Source organism: Geotrypetes seraphini, chromosome 3, assembly GCF_902459505.1.
Source record: "Geotrypetes seraphini chromosome 3, aGeoSer1.1, whole genome shotgun sequence".
NCBI lineage: Eukaryota > Metazoa > Chordata > Amphibia > Gymnophiona > Dermophiidae > Geotrypetes > Geotrypetes seraphini.
In genome coordinates this window covers 250,190,993-250,207,232 of record NC_047086.1, presented here as the reverse complement: position 1 = coordinate 250,207,232, position 16,240 = coordinate 250,190,993, and the positions used below count along the sequence as shown (strand labels likewise).

The 16,240-nt window shown below is 43.7% G+C and overlaps 1 protein-coding gene across 1 annotated transcript in view; it reads right to left on the bottom strand.

The window, feature by feature from the left end:
• LOC117357521 (sulfotransferase 6B1-like) overlaps positions 1–15,244 on the bottom strand; it is a 46,341-nt gene extending 31,097 nt beyond the window's left edge. Inside the window, exons 1-2 of the mRNA XM_033938258.1 lie at positions 14,973–15,244; positions 10,696–10,811 (exon numbers count right to left, since the gene is read on the bottom strand). Of these exons, the coding sequence (XP_033794149.1) occupies positions 10,696–10,811; positions 14,973–15,165 (309 nt within the window). The 5' untranslated portion in view covers positions 15,166–15,244. The remainder of the gene's footprint in view (positions 1–10,695; positions 10,812–14,972) is intronic.
• Between the last annotated feature and the right edge of the window lie 996 nt (positions 15,245–16,240).

Below are 16,240 nucleotides of genomic sequence, written 5' to 3'. Positions count from 1 at the left end.
ACACTTATCCACGTTGAACCTCATCTGCCATGTCGATGCCCATTCCTCAAGACTGATCATGTCATGTTGCAGATCTTCGCAATCCCCCTGTGTCATCACTACTCTGAATAACTTCGTATCGTCTGCAAATTTAATCACCTCACTCGTCGTACCAATGTCCAGATCGTTTATAAAGATGTTGAAGAGCATGGGTCCAAGCACCGAGCCCTGCGGCACCCCACTAGTGATGCTCTTCCAGTCTGAGTATTATCCATTTACCCCCACTCTCTGTTTCCTATGCTCCAGCCAGTTTTTAATCCACGTGAGTATTTCACCCTCGATTCCATGGCTCGCAATTTTCCGAAGTAGTCGTTCATATGGAACCTTGTCAAATGCCTTCTGAAAATCCAGATATACATTGTCAACCTTTGTCTATCTGCCTGTTTATTCCCTCAAAAAAGTGCAGCAAGTTCGTCAAACAAGATCTGCCTTTGCTAAAATCATGCTGACTAGTCCTCATCAGCCCATGTCCTTCAAGGTGATCAATGATGCGGTCCATTATCAGCGCCTCTACAATCTTTCCCGGTACTGAGGTCAGACTCACCGGTCTGTAGTTTCCCGGATCTCCCCTTGAACCTTTTTTGAAGATCGGCGTAACATTTGCCATCTTCCAGTCTTCCGGAATCTTTCCTGATTTGATCGACAGAATGGCTATTAGTTGAAGCAGTTCAGCTATGGTCCCTTTCAGTTCCTTGATGACCCTTGGATGGATGCCATCCGGTCCCGGGAATTTATCGCTCTTAAGCCTATCAATCTGCCTACACACCTCCTCTAGACTGATCGTCAATCCTGTCAGCTTTCCTTCTTCGTTTCCAGCATATAGCCTGATGGATTCCAGTATGCTGTGTAAATCTTCTTCGGTAAATATAGACGCAAAAAATGTGTTCAGTTTGTCGGCGATTGCTTTGTCCTCTTTTAGCACTCCCTTTATTCCATGGTCATCCAATGGTCCCACCGCTTCCTTTGCAGGTCGTTTCCTCTTGAAATATCGAAAGAACGGCTTGAAGTTTTTCGCCTCCTTTGCTATTTTTTCCTCGTAGTCTTTTTTGGCCCCTTTTACCACCCTATGGCACCTGCGTTGATGTTGTTTGTGCTTGTTCCAGTTTTCATCCGTTTTTGACCTTTTCCATTCCTTAAACGAAGATTTCTTGTCTCTGATCGCTTCCTTCACCTCTACAAAGAGCCACTCCAGTTCTTTGTTCTTTTTCCTCTTGGATCCCTTGTTGATACGCAGTATATATAGATTTTGCGCCTCAGTGACTGTGTCCTTAAAAAGGGACCAAGCTTGCTCTAGCATTTTTACAGTGCTTATCCTCTTCCTAATCTTCTTCCCTACCATGAGTCTCATCTCTTCGTAATTCCCTTTTTGGAAGTTCAGTATCGTGGCTGTCGTTTTGGACTGATGTTTCTCCCCTGTGTCCAGATCGAAGTGGATCATATTGTGATCACTGTTTCCCAGGGTCCCTTCTACTTCTACATCTTGTGCTGGTCCTCGCAGGACATTTAGAATTAAGTCCAAGATTGTATTTCCTCTAGTATTTTCCTTCACAAGTTGTTCCAGGAAGCAATCGTCTACAGCATCCAAGAACTTGGTCTCCCTAACGCAGCCGGAGGTGCCTAGATTCCAGTCTATTCCCAGATAGTTGAAGTCACCCTGATAACTGTGTTGCCTCCCTTGCAGTTGCGTTTAATCTCGTCTGTCATTGCTCCCTCAATTTCTTTAGACTGCCCTGGGGATCAGTAGTAGATGCCGATCTTCATTTCCAGGCCATTTGTTCCCAGAATTTTGACCCATAGAGACTCTAACTTATCCATCAGTTGTGGCGTGTTTTCTCCAGTAGATTCAATTTCCTCTTTGACGTATCTGGTAATGCCCCCACCTTTCTCTGTGGTACAGTTTGTATCCCGGTTGCACAGTGTCCCAGATGTTTTCCTCAGTTCACCATGTTTCTGTGATGCCTTTGATGTCAACGTTATCTTTTTGTGCTATAGCTTCTAATTCATCCATCTTATTCCTAAGGCTCCTTGCATTCATGTACATACACTTGAGTTTGCGGCCTGTTCCTTTTTTGCATTTCCTTCCCTCTTGTGTCCTTTTCGATCTGTCTTGCCTATGATCCAGTGAGTCTTTCCCTTCCTCTTCTTGCATAGTATCCTCCAGGTATACCAGTTCCTGAACCATCGACTCTCTCTCGGTCGACTGTCGGCTTTCCCCTTCTTCCTAATTTAAAAACTTCTCCACTTCTCTCTTGATGTTGCTTGCAAGTAGCCTCATTTTGTCTCTGCTGAGGTGGAGTCTGTCCTTCCTGTATAGCTTGCTGTTCCCCCAGAACGTCGTCCAGTTGCGCATGAAGTGGAATCCTTCTTCCTCACACCAGCGCCGCATCCACGCGTTGACGCTTGCAGCTCCATCTGCCTCTTCTCATCAGCCCTGGATACTGGCAGGATCTCCAAGAATGCTATCCTCTGCGTTCTGGTCTTCAGCTTCCTTCCTAGCATCCGGAACTGGTCCTTCAGTATGTCCCTGTTGTAGTTTCTGTTGCTCACTTTGTTCATCCCCACATGGATCACCACCGCCATATCTTCTTTTTCCACACTGTCAATGATCCTATCGATGCGGCTCACTATGTTTTCTACCTTGGCTCCCAGTAGGCAGGTCACCAGCTGATCCAGTCTTCCTCTCGCTATGTGGCTGTCGACTTGTTTAATGATGGTGCCCCCACAACGACTGCTGTCCTCTATCTTCTCTTGATTCTCCAGCCGCAGATCCGTGTCCCTGGTGTATGTCCATCTCTCCAGCCAAAGATCCATGTCCTTCATTCTCGCTGCTGTGTCACCCATTTCTTCGTGGTGGTCCACACTCTCTGTAGATGTAATTCAGCAGTTCCCCTGTTGCAGGTTATTTTCCACAGCCTCCCTGTATGCCTCCTCTATGAACTTCTCCAGCTCTCGGACTTCTTCCTTGATGGTGTCCTCTGTCTTGTTCTCTGCTTCCTCTGTCTTGATGTTCTTTGTTTCTCTGTCTCGCTCCTCCACTGCTTGAAGTGCCTTCAGTTCCAGTATTCTACCCTGCAGGAATCTGACTTGTTTCTTCAGGCTCTCCAGTTCTCTGCATCAAGCGCATAAGTATGACCTCCTCCTAGAGAGGAGGTAATCATACATATGGCAGACGGTGCAGAAAACTGGGTAGCTCAACATCTTGATTCTGTCTGCTGCTTCCATTGCTGCCTGCTTGCCAGTCTGCTGTGGATGTCTTCTGTGTCTGCTGTGGCTGTCCTCTGCGCCTGCTGTGTCCTCCTTCTGCTCTCCTTTAGCGGTGTGTGGTGGTGTGTTCTCTGTACCTGCTGCGTCTGCCTTCTGTGTCCTCTGTGTCTGCCTGATTATGTGTCCTCTGTACCTGTTGTACCTGCTTTGTCCTCTGCGCCTGCTGTGGTCTCCTTCTGCTCTCCTTTAGCGGTGGCTCATCCTTTCTCAAGGCTCTTTGCAAAAGCGCTCTCGCTAAAGCGAGCGCCTTTAATGCTCGCCTTCGACATGCACCGTTGGCCCCTCCCCTTTTAAGGGGGAGCTTCAGTGGTCGACGTTAGGAGGTGGGCGGAGCTAACTCTCACCAATTCCTCTCTTCCCCTCCTACTTCTCTCTCTACTTTTCTCCCTTTTGGCTTCTCTCTACAAGCGCCTCTCACACTCTCCTGCTCGCCAGGATCTTGTCCAAACTTTTTTTTTTTTTAACCAGCTACATTCACTGCTCTTACCACATCCTCTGGCGATGCATTCCTGATCTTAATTATTCTCTGAGTGAAAAAAATATTTCCTTCTATTGGTTTTAAAAGTATTACTCTGTAACTTCATTGAGTGTCCCCTAGTCTTTGTAAATCTTGATGCAGTAAAAAAATCGATCCACTTGTATCCATTCTACACCACTCAGGATTTTGTAGACATCAATCATATCTCCCCTCAACCATCTCTTTTCCAAGCTGAAGAGTCCTAACCTCTTTAGTCTTTCCACATATGAGTAGATGGAAACCAAACAAAATTCATCAAACAGCACTCCAAAATGGCAAATAAGTGGCAGCATCCCCTCAATATCAAAGCTGACATTATTGAATCAGGTTATTGATAGATTCTATGTATTTGTGTTTTTATTGATTAGTCATGGGGTGGGTGGGCAGGTTAAAATGGTTGCTCATATATGTCTGTAAGATAAATGTGCTTTTCTTGACTTATTTTATGTTTATATGTTTGTGTATTGCACTGTTATGTGAAAATCAATAAAGAATTTAAAAAAAAAGCAAAAAAAAGCTGACATTCAAAGTGGTGGGCACTGGAGGATTAAGTAACTTGCCCATTGTCATAAGGTGCAGCACTGGGATTTGATCTCATAACCTCTGAGTGCAGAGGCAGCAGCTCAACCAGTGGTTACAATCAAAGTGGTTTACATATATGGTTTTGTTCCTGAGGCAAAGGAGGCTTAAGTGACTTAAGGAGCTGCAGTAGGAATTGAACCTAGTTCTACAGGTTTGTAGGCTGCAAGTTGTTTAGAGAGAAGTTTTGAGTTTGTACATTGACAATGAATTTAATTGATGTTTGACTGATGGCACAATATTTTGGACAGATAATTTTTTAAAAAAAAATTTTTATTAAATTTTCCAAACTAACAAAAAGTGTAAGACATTATATATATATATATATATATACATTAATAATCACAATAAGCACTTATAATCAATCAATAACGATACAGAGCGAATAACCCCTCCCCTTCCAATATTTTCAAGCAAGGAATAAAGCAAAACAAAAGAGATATCCCCCTCCCACCCTCCCCTGGATGCGTGTGCAAAACAACAGAAAAATAAACATAAGAGACAACTATAAGGAAATAACAAAAGTTGTCAATGGACCCCAAACTAATCTGAATGACTTATTATGTCCCAACATGTCAATATTCATCTTCTCATACTTATAGCACAAGCACAAATTCGCCCACCAAAAAGTAAAACTAAGGCAATCCTAATTCTTCCAATTATGAGTAACCATCTGCATGGCTATCCCAGTCATTATAAGGAAAAGCCAACATTTATATCTGTCCAACGGTGGTTTGATATGCAATAATGTTCCACAGATGACAACAAAGTTAGTTAGTGGAATAGAGGAATCCATCCATATCGACTTCAAAAAAATAACAGATGGTCTAGTGTCCCTATCTCAAGATGACAGTGCCAGCATCTATTAGATTTAGAACTATCTTTTTTTTGCAAACAAACTGGGGTCCCAAAAGTTCTGTGTAACAAAAACAACCACATTTGTCTCATAGATGCTGACATTATACACCTCATCCTCCAAGTCCAAATCCGTGGCCACTGAGTTGCAGAAATCTGCTGCTTAATCTCAATGCTCCAAATATCTTTTAGACTAGTTTTTGGTTTCTTATTCAAAAGTTCAGATGTTTTGGACAGATAATTGATTTTCGAGTTGAAGCAGATTTGTAATACTCCTACAACCTCTGCTGTTCTGGAACACTGCACATATCTTTTGTAAATGCCCCTGCCCTTCCCATGGCCACACCCCCTTTTGAGTTGCATGTAATCCAGTTTAGTTACAGAATAGCACACAGCCAGATCAGTGGACAAATCATAACTAGTGCCAATTAAGTGTTTGCTAACTGCAATCATGCCCTGTGTGACATGTCCCATAGAGCTCATGCCCTGTCCACCGCACTGCAGCCATGCAGAGGAGATAAAAGATGAGGCGCAGTTGTTGCACCCCACCTCTCTTTCATTTTGTGGAGATGGACTGCTCAAATAATGTAGCACTTGGTATGGCCCTGACTTAACCAATTAGGGGAGGTAAGTCAGGGTCAGGAAGCACAGATGTATTTTTTTCAGGTCAAAAAAGGGGTCCTGGGTCCCGAAGGCACAGGAGAGAAAGGGATATTTCTTCCGCTCACTCACCATCAGCACAATAGCCTTTTTCTGAATGATAAAGTCCAGTTCCATGTTTGTCTGTGCCCCAGACTTTTTGCGCCATGCCTGTACAACTAGGGTTGTCCAGAAAAACCTAGGGCTCCTTTTACTAAGGTGTGCTAGCGTTTTTAGCGCACGCAGGAAATTACCGTGCGCTATGCTTCTAGAACTAATGCCAGCTCAATGCTGGCGTTAAGGTCTAGCGCGTGCGGCAATGTAGTGTGCGCTATTCTGTGCGTTAAAGCCCTAACGCAGCATAGTAAAAGGAGCCCTTAAAGTTGGAAAAACTGTGTGAATTGAAGTTTTCCCCTTGAATTTGATTGTGCTTGATCAGAAATTTTTTTTTAAGTCCATCCTGGGGTCACTCAAAGCCACTGATTACAAAAAGCTCCATTTTTCTTAAAATCTGATATTATTATTTTTGCTTAATGGAGCAAATTTCTTGGTATTATAGCTAAACTTTTATGTTTTCACACTTATGTTTTCAAATCTAATATATTCTAATCACAAAATAGAAAATAAAATTATTTTTATATCTTTTGTTGTCTGGTCATTTTATTCTTCAAATCATGTTGGTTTCAGGCTATGTTTTCTGTTTTCTTCTATCTTCTCTAAACTCATTCACCAGGGTCTCCTGACCATTTGGCATTTGTTTTTTCTCCATGCTCACTATCTATTTTCTATCTTTGTGTATGCATTTGTCCCCATGTTCCCCATGCATAAAAGTATGGGGACAGGAGTTATATTGTCTTCTTTCATTTGTGCAGGGGACTTAATCTTGAAAAAGCCTCACGGCGAAACATGTCGATATGACAGGTCCCTGACCCGATCTTATCAAGGAAACAACGCTTTTAAGATATGTTATTTCTTTGTAATCATTTGTGAAAGCATAAAGCACTTTATATAAAAAACATAAAAAACTTAAAAATACATAAAAAACGTTAAAAGTTTTTCAGCAAGTGGGCGAATGAAGAAGCCACAGCCATAGCCACTAAGATTGTTGTATCGCCAAAAATTGAGGCGAACAACTGGCATGTCTGATGCCCGAATAATAGAGAGAGAGAAAATCTTTTGATATAGAAGATACATTGACTGATTGATGTTTGGTATATTACACTGGCCAATGTAGAAGTTATAGACTGGCAAATTTATTTATCCCCATGTTCGGCATCTCCTTTCTCTATGTCTCCTATATTTCCCTTTCTAGTATTTCCCCTGTGCCTATCTCTGCCCTCATCATCATCACCATTCTATATCCATATTCTCTCCCCCTGTGTCCATAACATTGGGACTCATACATCAGACATTAAACAATTTCCCTCACATTCATACAAATAAGTCCCCCAACATCTTATGCTTATTGGCATAATATTGGCCACAGCTTTATTTAAATAACATGAAGAACAACTTTCAAATATACATCAAGCACAAAATTACATTTTGCGGATCTCTCACTGGAGCTATTCAGTAATGAAACTAGTTTCAGTATCCACTATACAAATTTTATATGATCTAGTGACTTATGGTGTCGTCAAGCCACCTTACTCGCGGCCATGAGTCTATATTTTCAATTACTCATATATCCCATGACTTAACTTTAACCCCCTCTGATATAACAGTTCTTGTCTAGGCCCCCAACTGCCATAAAAAAAGCTGCAACCGTCCCCCCCCCTCCATATCTCCACCTACCAAACCCTGACCTAGTACCGCAGCCTAAGGGAGGACAGGAGGGAAACTTCGCTTCCTACTTTCCTCAGCTCTTTCCAATTAATACTCCTGTCCACCAAATTCTCCTCATGCTTGCCCTTCTAACCACCTCCCTTTTTCTATTCCTTCTATTTCTTCCCACTTCTTCTCTCCACCAATCATCACTCCATATCCTTCCTATCTCCTCCCCTTTCCTTCTCTGCTCCAATCCCAGACCTCCCATTCTTAGCAATTTACTCCACATTCTCCTTTATGTCCTGACTTCGCCCAATGTTATCTGCCACCCAACCAAACTTGGGTGGCTCCCATTTTACTCCTTTGCATATCTATCCCTCCCAAGTCCAACATCTCCCTTATGCATTCCTATTCTCCTCCATGTCTAGCCATCTTCCCATGTCTGGCATTGTCCCTCTGTGTCCTATAAAGCATAAAATCTAATTTAAATCTTCAAAATCCTTAAATAATTTTGTAAAGTGCTCAGTTATGTATTTAACACCATTCCCACCAGAAGTGGTATAATCCTTACATCATAGCACCACCTGCCTACCTAACCTCTCCCCTTCACCACTGCTGCCACCAAGTACCTGTTAAAGGTAAAATTTTCACCTGCAGCAAGCAGCATGACTGATGTGCTGCACCCGCCAACCCCACAGCCCTTTCTTCTGACACAACTTCCTGTTATGATGGTGAAATTTTGTGGCAGTGGCAAGGGGTGAGGTTTTGAGAGAACGGATCGCCTGGTCACCCAGACAGGAAAGGTTGACACCAGGTTGACACCAGGTTGCAAGTCACCACAGAAGTGGGGAGGGAAGGGGGAGTGAAGTACCAGTCACTGCGGGGGGGAGGAGAGGGAAGGGAATAAGAGAGAAGTGCCGATCACCACAGTGGGGGGAGGGGGCAAGAGAGAAGTAACATTCATATGACTTGGGGGAGGATAGGAGAGGGAAAGGGAGTTCCACTTCCTTTTTTGTTTACAAATTAAGTCCTGGCTCTAGCAGTTGTTATTCCAGAAAATGATATATTCTAATCCAGGGGTGCCCACACTTTTGGCTTGCGAGCTACTTTTAAAATGACCAAGTCAAAATGATCTACAACAATAAAATTTAAAAAAACACAAAGCACACTGTATGCAGAGAAAATGTTAATTATCATTTGTATTCAGGGGGGATTTCAGAGGTCAAGGCAGATGACTTTAAAATATGCAATGTCACGTCAGTAACAACTATGCAAAAATAGACAAATATACTTTCTCCCCTTTTACTAAACCGTGATAGCGGTTCTTGGTGCATGGAGCTGCACTGAATGTCCCTCGCAGCTCCCGACGCTAAAATCCACCGTTGCGATTTAGTAAAAGGGGGCCATAGTGCAAAATATAGACAGCAAATATAAATTCTCAAAATGGACACATTTTAATCACTAAATTGAAAATAAAATCATTTTTCCTACCTTTTTGTCTGGTGATTTCATGAGTCTCTAGTTGCACTTCCTTCTTTAAATCCAATATTTCTTTCTTTATGTCTTTCTTTCTGCCCCATCCCCTTTTCTTTCTGTCTCTCTTTCTTTCTCTTTCTCTCTCCCCCTGCCCTCTCTTTATTTCTGTCTTTATCTCTCCCCCTGTCTTTCTTTCTATCTCCCCCTACCCCCTTCTTTATTTCTGTGTTTCTTTCTCTCTCCCACTGCCTGTGTTTCTTTCTCTCTCCCCCCTGCCTGCCTTTATTTCTCTCTCCCCCACCCGCCTTTCTTTCTCTCTCCCCCTGCCCCCCAAGCCATCGTGCCCCCCAAGCCCCCTGCCCCCCAAGAAATCGGCTTGGGGGGCAGGGGGAGAGAGAAAGAAAGGCCGGCGGGGAGAGAGAAATAAAGGCAGGCAGGGGGAGAGAGAAAGAAACACAGGCAGTGGGAGAGAGAAAGAAACACAGATATAAAGAAGGGGTAGGGGGAGATAGAAAGAAAGACAGGGGGAGAGATAAAGACAGAAATAAAGAGAGGGCAGGGGGAGAGAGAAAGAGAAAGAAAGAGAGACAGAAAGAAAAGGGGATGGGGCAGAAAGAAAGACATAAAGAAAGAAATATTGGATTTAAAGAAGGAAGTGCAACTAGAGACTCATGAAAGCTGGCTGGCCCAGAGCTTCCTCTCCAACGTCAAAAGTCATGTGGGTCCGGCACTTGTATGTGCCTGGCCTGGCTCGGGGAAGAAGGAAGAACAAGATCGCAAAGGCAACATGATCGACTCGCAATGTCTTTGCGATCTACTGGTCGATCACAATCGACCATTGGGCACCCCTGTTCTAATCACTTAATTGAAAATGAAATTATTTTTCTACCTTCGTTGTTTAGACATTTTATTTTTTTGTATTGGTCCCTGTGAGTCTCTGGTTTCTACTTTCCTCTGTCTTCTCTTAGATCTCTTCTAGTATCTCCTGTCCATTTAACATCTCTCTCCATGCCTAACTTTACTCTGTGTCCCTATCACCCCACCACAACCACCACTGTCCAGCATTTTACCCCTGTGTCTCTGGCCCTGTGCATCCTTCTGCTTCAGACTGCGTCTGAATTCAAAAGGACCTGGGATAGGCACGTGGGATCTCTAAGAGAGAGAAAGAGATAATGGTTACTGCGGATGGGCAGACTAGATGGGCCATTTGGCCTTTATCTGCCATCATGATTCTATTTTTCTGTGTTTCCCTATCTACCCTCTGTATCCATATCCTCATTTTCAGCATTGTCCCTTCGTTTGCCTACTTCCTCACCATCCAGCATTACCCTTCTATGTCCCTATATCCTGAAACTCCCTTCTGTGTCCATATCTCTCCCAAATAGGGGTATATTGCTTCTGATTTCTCATAGCAATATACCCCTATTTTTAATGGGAGAAACGTCCATGGAAAATTGAAAAATACAATTTCCTTTAAAGCACAAGTGTATCAAAACATTAATACACTTCAATATCCACCCGCATCAACATACATTAATTAATAATAATTCTGTACCAACCTCATATTTATCCGGATCTCCAAATTCAAGATATGGAAATTCTGCAGCTTCGTCAGTGTGTAATGGTGACACTATACGTGCTAGCCCTTTTAAAATGTTTACAACCCAATTAGTACCTAAAACAAGAAAGCACCAAACATACGGTGTCATTTAAATTAATAATAAAATAGTAAGCAGAAACAGAAAAGACCAGAATTGTTCCTGCCCATACTGCAAGAATATATCCCAGCTGCCAGTCTTTGAGTCATGACCACTTACCGTAGTTTTCTTACTTCCTGGTTCTTCATCCTCCCAGATAACTAGACATAAGGGATCCTAAACTTAATCTAACATCTCCCTATTATGTCCCAAATCAGAGCCCTGCAATTATTCAAATAACATCCAAACTAGAGAGACTGTTTCCTAAACCTCTGGCCCTCTAGGTTCCCCTGACCCCAAATCTGAGCCCTGCAATTATCCAAAGAACACCAAAACCAGAGAGACTATTGCCTAAACCTCTGGTCCTCTAGGTTCTCCCTGCCTCACTGGATTGATTTCACCAACTTGCCAGTACTAACCCGGTTGTTTTCTGAAGATTTTAAACTGCTGGTACCAATCTGCTTACTTCAGTCAATATCATTTAGTTGTGTTTCCTTTATCTGCCTTTTCTTTTATCCTTAACATCTCTCTCTCTGTTCTTGAAGGAGAGAAGGGTAAGCTGTCTGCAATACTACAGCCTCCCAAAGCAAAGTTTCTCATAGGCCATAATGACAACTCAGATGATTCGTTCCACTGACTTAGGTACATCTCTCTGACCTGACCTCCAACCCCCGACCCATATCACTTCTTCTGTCTTCCCCCACTACTGTCTTCCTCCACTTTGATACCCCACCCCGGGAACTGGCTTTACTGCTCCCCAGAGGCCACCGGCGCTGCTCCCTCCCTTCATGATCAAGATCGCCTCCTCCCCCCACTGACCGGCCCTGTCCATACCCGTGTGCCGGTGCTGAAAGTGCCTGCCATCAGTTCTCTGCTGGGCTGCTGCTCATGAGAATCTCAGAGAGGGTGAGAGCCAGAAGGCCTTGAGCATGTACAGATGCTCAAGGCCCTGCAGCAGCCCAGCAAAGAACCGGCAGCAGGCACTTTCAGCACCGGCGCATGGCTGACAGCTGAATGGCGGTGGACGAGGATCCACCATAGCATGAATGTTGATATCACCTAGAATGAGGGAAGGAGATGACAGTTTGAGAAAGACAGAGAGCCAGGAGCCAAGGTCAGTGAGAAAGGAAGATAGGAATTTGTCAGGGGGTCATTAAATAACTGCTATTTGGAGAGGTAGGGGAGCAAATAGATGGATGGAGTGGACTTCGAGGGAGGAGAAGCAGTGAGACTGAGGTAGGAGAAGAGGTTGAATTCTACAGGAGGATAAGAGTAACAGCCCAAGCCTTCCTCTACGACCAACTGGGCGGGGCATATGAGAGAAAAGGTAACCTCTATGACATAGGGCAAAGACTGAAACAGTTTTAAGGGCAGAGTAAGATCTCAGTTAGTGCAAACAGGTGGAAAGAATAAGAGATAAAGAGGTCGTGGACATAAGTGAGCTTGTTGGAGATAGAGTGGACATTCCACAGGGCACATGAGAAAAGTAGTGAAGAAGGGAAGAGGAGAGGAACAGAAATAAGATGAAGACTTTGCAGTGTGATCTGTATGAGTGGTGTGAGACTTGATTAGGAGGCCTAGGATTGGGGTTGATGTCCCCAGCAGTGAACAAAATGAGGAGCAGAAGAGTAGGAAAGGTGCGATGATAGTGATGCAGGTGAGATGCAGTCAGACAGGATTGGCAAGGTTGAATAAGAGAGAGCAACTGTTGACACCTTAAAACTGTGACAAAGGTGGGCAATAAAAGGGATAGTGAGGTGGTGAATTCAGAAAGTGGACAATGTGGAATTGAGGAATGCAGTGATTTGGGGTAGAAAGGGAGATTGGATAAGGTTAGTATCAAGAGAAGAAGGTGCAATAGACTTGAAGAGGAAAATGACACCTGGGGTGAGGTTGATCTGGATGGGCCAGGGGATCACCATGGGGAGTGCTATGAGGAGTCTGCAGGTAGATTACAAGGCTTCCTTTGTAAGGAAGGTGGATGTGGTAGACAGGTTTCCTTGTATTAGCAGTTATAACTAATGCAGCAGTAAACTGGGGGTTTGCTTATAAGTATAAGGAAAGGATGTCTCGGTGATAGTTAAGAGGGCCACCTGATGAAAGGTTTGGACTTATGATCCTCAGTTAGTGATGATTTTCCCTTGTCACGATCAACCGGAGGATTGTTAAGGCTAGTTAAGTGGAGTATAAAGATAATGTGAGCACAGGGTGGGTCTAAGCAACAGGGATACGTGGACAGTGTAGCTCAATCAATCTTCAATTATGTCTCCACAAGCAAGCAGAGATAAGAGAGAGAAACTATAGAAAGTACGTACAAGTCTCTATTATATGATAGGTGGAGTAATTTAAAGGGATTTGCAGATGGCAAGAATCCTGCTTCAAGGACAGCAAATCACGGCTTCCATAGTGGTTTAGAAAGATAGGAAGAACTTTTAGTGCTGGGAGCAAGTTTCTATCATGTGATGGATGAGGGGGCAGGGAACAGTCTGCCTGGGCACTGGTACCCCTCCCTCCCACTCCTTCACATTCTTCCCAGCCACATGCGCGCCTTCACTCCCCTCTCCCTCCCCCCCCACCACCACCACCGTGACTCCAACCTGTTGCTCGCGGCAGCATTGGCTCTCCTTCTAATGCCACTTCTGGGTCCTGCACCTAGGACATCAGAGAGAGAGAACCGATGCTGACGCGGGCAGTGAGTTGGTGAGGCTGCTCACGCCAGGGGAGTTAAAAGAGGTACAGGGAGGGAAGGGGTGTGCATGTGTGGTGGTAAGAGGGGGGGTGGAGAAGGAGCCATGGCGGAGAAGAGGGGGAGGGGTGTCTCTGTCCCGGGCACCTCTCACCCTTGCTACACTTCTGGGTGGGGTGATTCAAAGGGATTTTGCTGACAGTCAGAATCCTATGTACACCGATTTGTACGCACAACTTATGGCCCTATATACAGAATTTTGGGGTTTTGTGATTTTTTCAGCACATGTTTTGTACCTGTTTCATTGCTTGTTTTTTTTCAGACTGTTCTAAGTTACCAAGAGAAAATAATAAAGTTTTTGTTATAGAAAATGTAAGATCGGTACAATTTTTTTTTTTAAAGTATTACCTAATACCTACAAATTGTTTGCTAGCTTTCATTTCGACCAATGATTGGAATGTGATGTAACAAAAAGAACAATTGGCAGAACCCTATATTAACCTTTCAAAGAATATATGCTGACTTTATTTAAATCAAAATTAATAAAGGCGAGACACTTCAGTAGGGCCAAAGTTGAACACTTTAATCAGGATTCAGATAAGTCTTGTGAATGGACTGTGACCTTCGATTATTGCTCATTGGGACTTATATAAATTTTGTGAATGAATTATGACTTTTTTTTCCTACATCTTTTTATATCACAAGCACTTTTGAAAACATTTTGAAAATATTTATTCAAGGGGTGGGGCTTTTTGAATCGTTCTTTTTTTGCCCCTCCATTCTCCTTTTAAAGCCTCTTGCTGAGCGTTTATTCTTAGGGCTCCTTTTACAAAGCCGCGCCGGGGCCTTAACGCGTGGAATAGCGCACGCTAGCCGCTACCGCCTCCTTTTGAACAGGCGGTAGATTTCCAGCTATAGCGTGCGCTAATCCGGGGTGTGCGATAAAACCGCTAGCGCGGCTTTGTAAAAGGACCCCTTAGTTTTCCGTATTCACTATTTATCGTTACAGAGACCGAATGATGTACGAAGCAGGACTTATTGAGGTTTTTTTAACCTGGTGCTGGTCTTTTGCCCGGGGCTAGAAAAGTTACATAACAGTATTAAAGTGTTCAACTTTGGCCCGTACTGAGGTGGCTCACCTTTATTCATTTTTATTTAAATAAAGCCAGCATATGTTCTTTGAGAGGTTAATGTAGGGTTCTGCCAATTGCTCTTTTTGTTATATTTTAGGTTTGCCAGTTTTCCAGAGTTTTTTCTTGGTTGCCTTTTTGAATGTGATGTAACAGAAGAGAAGACAAAAAAATAATCATTTTACAATCCCCCCGAAAGAAAAGACTCTCCACCACCACCAATAATTCTGATGTACCGGGATTTTACAATCACTACAGATTATGGAATGTGCTTGAAGAGTCACCAGTCTTGACAAACCTAGCTTTGGTTAATAAGTACATACCAGACTTAGCATAGCCCACCACCATCAGATCATCGCTTCTGGCTTCAAAGGAATCGAGGGCTTGCAAAGTTTCCAGGCTGGTAAAAGTGCTGGGATAGAGCATTCCATCGCAAGCAATCAACAGCTCCTCATCTGATAAGCCTTTAGCGGCATCTAATGCTGCGTCAAGTTTGGTGATAAATTGCTCAGTCATTGTTAGCTGTCTTTGAACTCTGTGCTGACAGAGAGGCGATCTGGCACTTATCCTGCTTATATAATCCTGTTCTGGGTGGGGCGAGCTCTTGGTTTTCCTTAAAGAGAAAGTGAAAAATGAGAGAGGGATAGCAAGAGATAAGCAATCATTAAAAAGAGAGCTTTTTTTTTTAAATGGGAAAAGCAGGAACGAGATGGACAAAGAGAGAGAATAGTTTGTTTCTTTTTTTGGTTTTAATGGGTTTGTTTGAACACTTCTGGCTCTTGGTTGGAGAAAGTGAGGCAAGTAGGATAAGAGGCAGCCAAAGAAAATTTGGAGAGACAGAAATAAATCTCTCTCCTATCCTCATCATCTCTTCTTTGAATACTTCCTTTGTGGGTCTCAATTCATAATTCGTTTAAGCTTCAATCTGCCTTTGCTTTGTTGTTGTTTTCATTTAATGCTTAATTTGCATATCTTCCTTCCTCCTTTTTTCCTACCCTGTTAGAACTGGCTGCCTCCTCTCCCATCTCCCTTACAGTGGCCCCTTCTCACTCCTCATTCCTGGGGAAAAAAAAAAAAAAACCTAGAGAAAATAAGTGGATTTCTGGCATTAAAGGCTAGATTCATTAAGGACACCAATCGTTTCTTGACCACTTTGCGACCTGATTGTTCCCCGACCCGATTCACTAACCTTGGTGACGAGCAACCTCCGATTCGATCTGATCCATGCATGCAAATGAGGGGGAAGGGCATGCAAGTGTAGGCAGGCAGCGATTCACTAAACAAATCTGGAACACCAACTGGGCTGGCCGATCAACAAAAGAAGCGACTGCTGGGGACCAGTCGCTCATGTGCTTTCCGACTGCATCTCCTGCTCTCTACCTGGATTCTCCTGCTCTCCTGCCCCCGACTCTCCTATAGCTGCCCTGCTCTCTGCCCTGACTCGCCGCCCTGCTCTGCCCCGAATCTCCTCTTGCTGCCCTGACTTGCCACCCTGCTCTCTGCCCCAAATCTCTCTTGCCACCCCGACTTGCCGTCCTGCTCTCACCCTGAATATCCTCCTCTTGCTGCCCCGACTCTCCTGCCCCTTCCC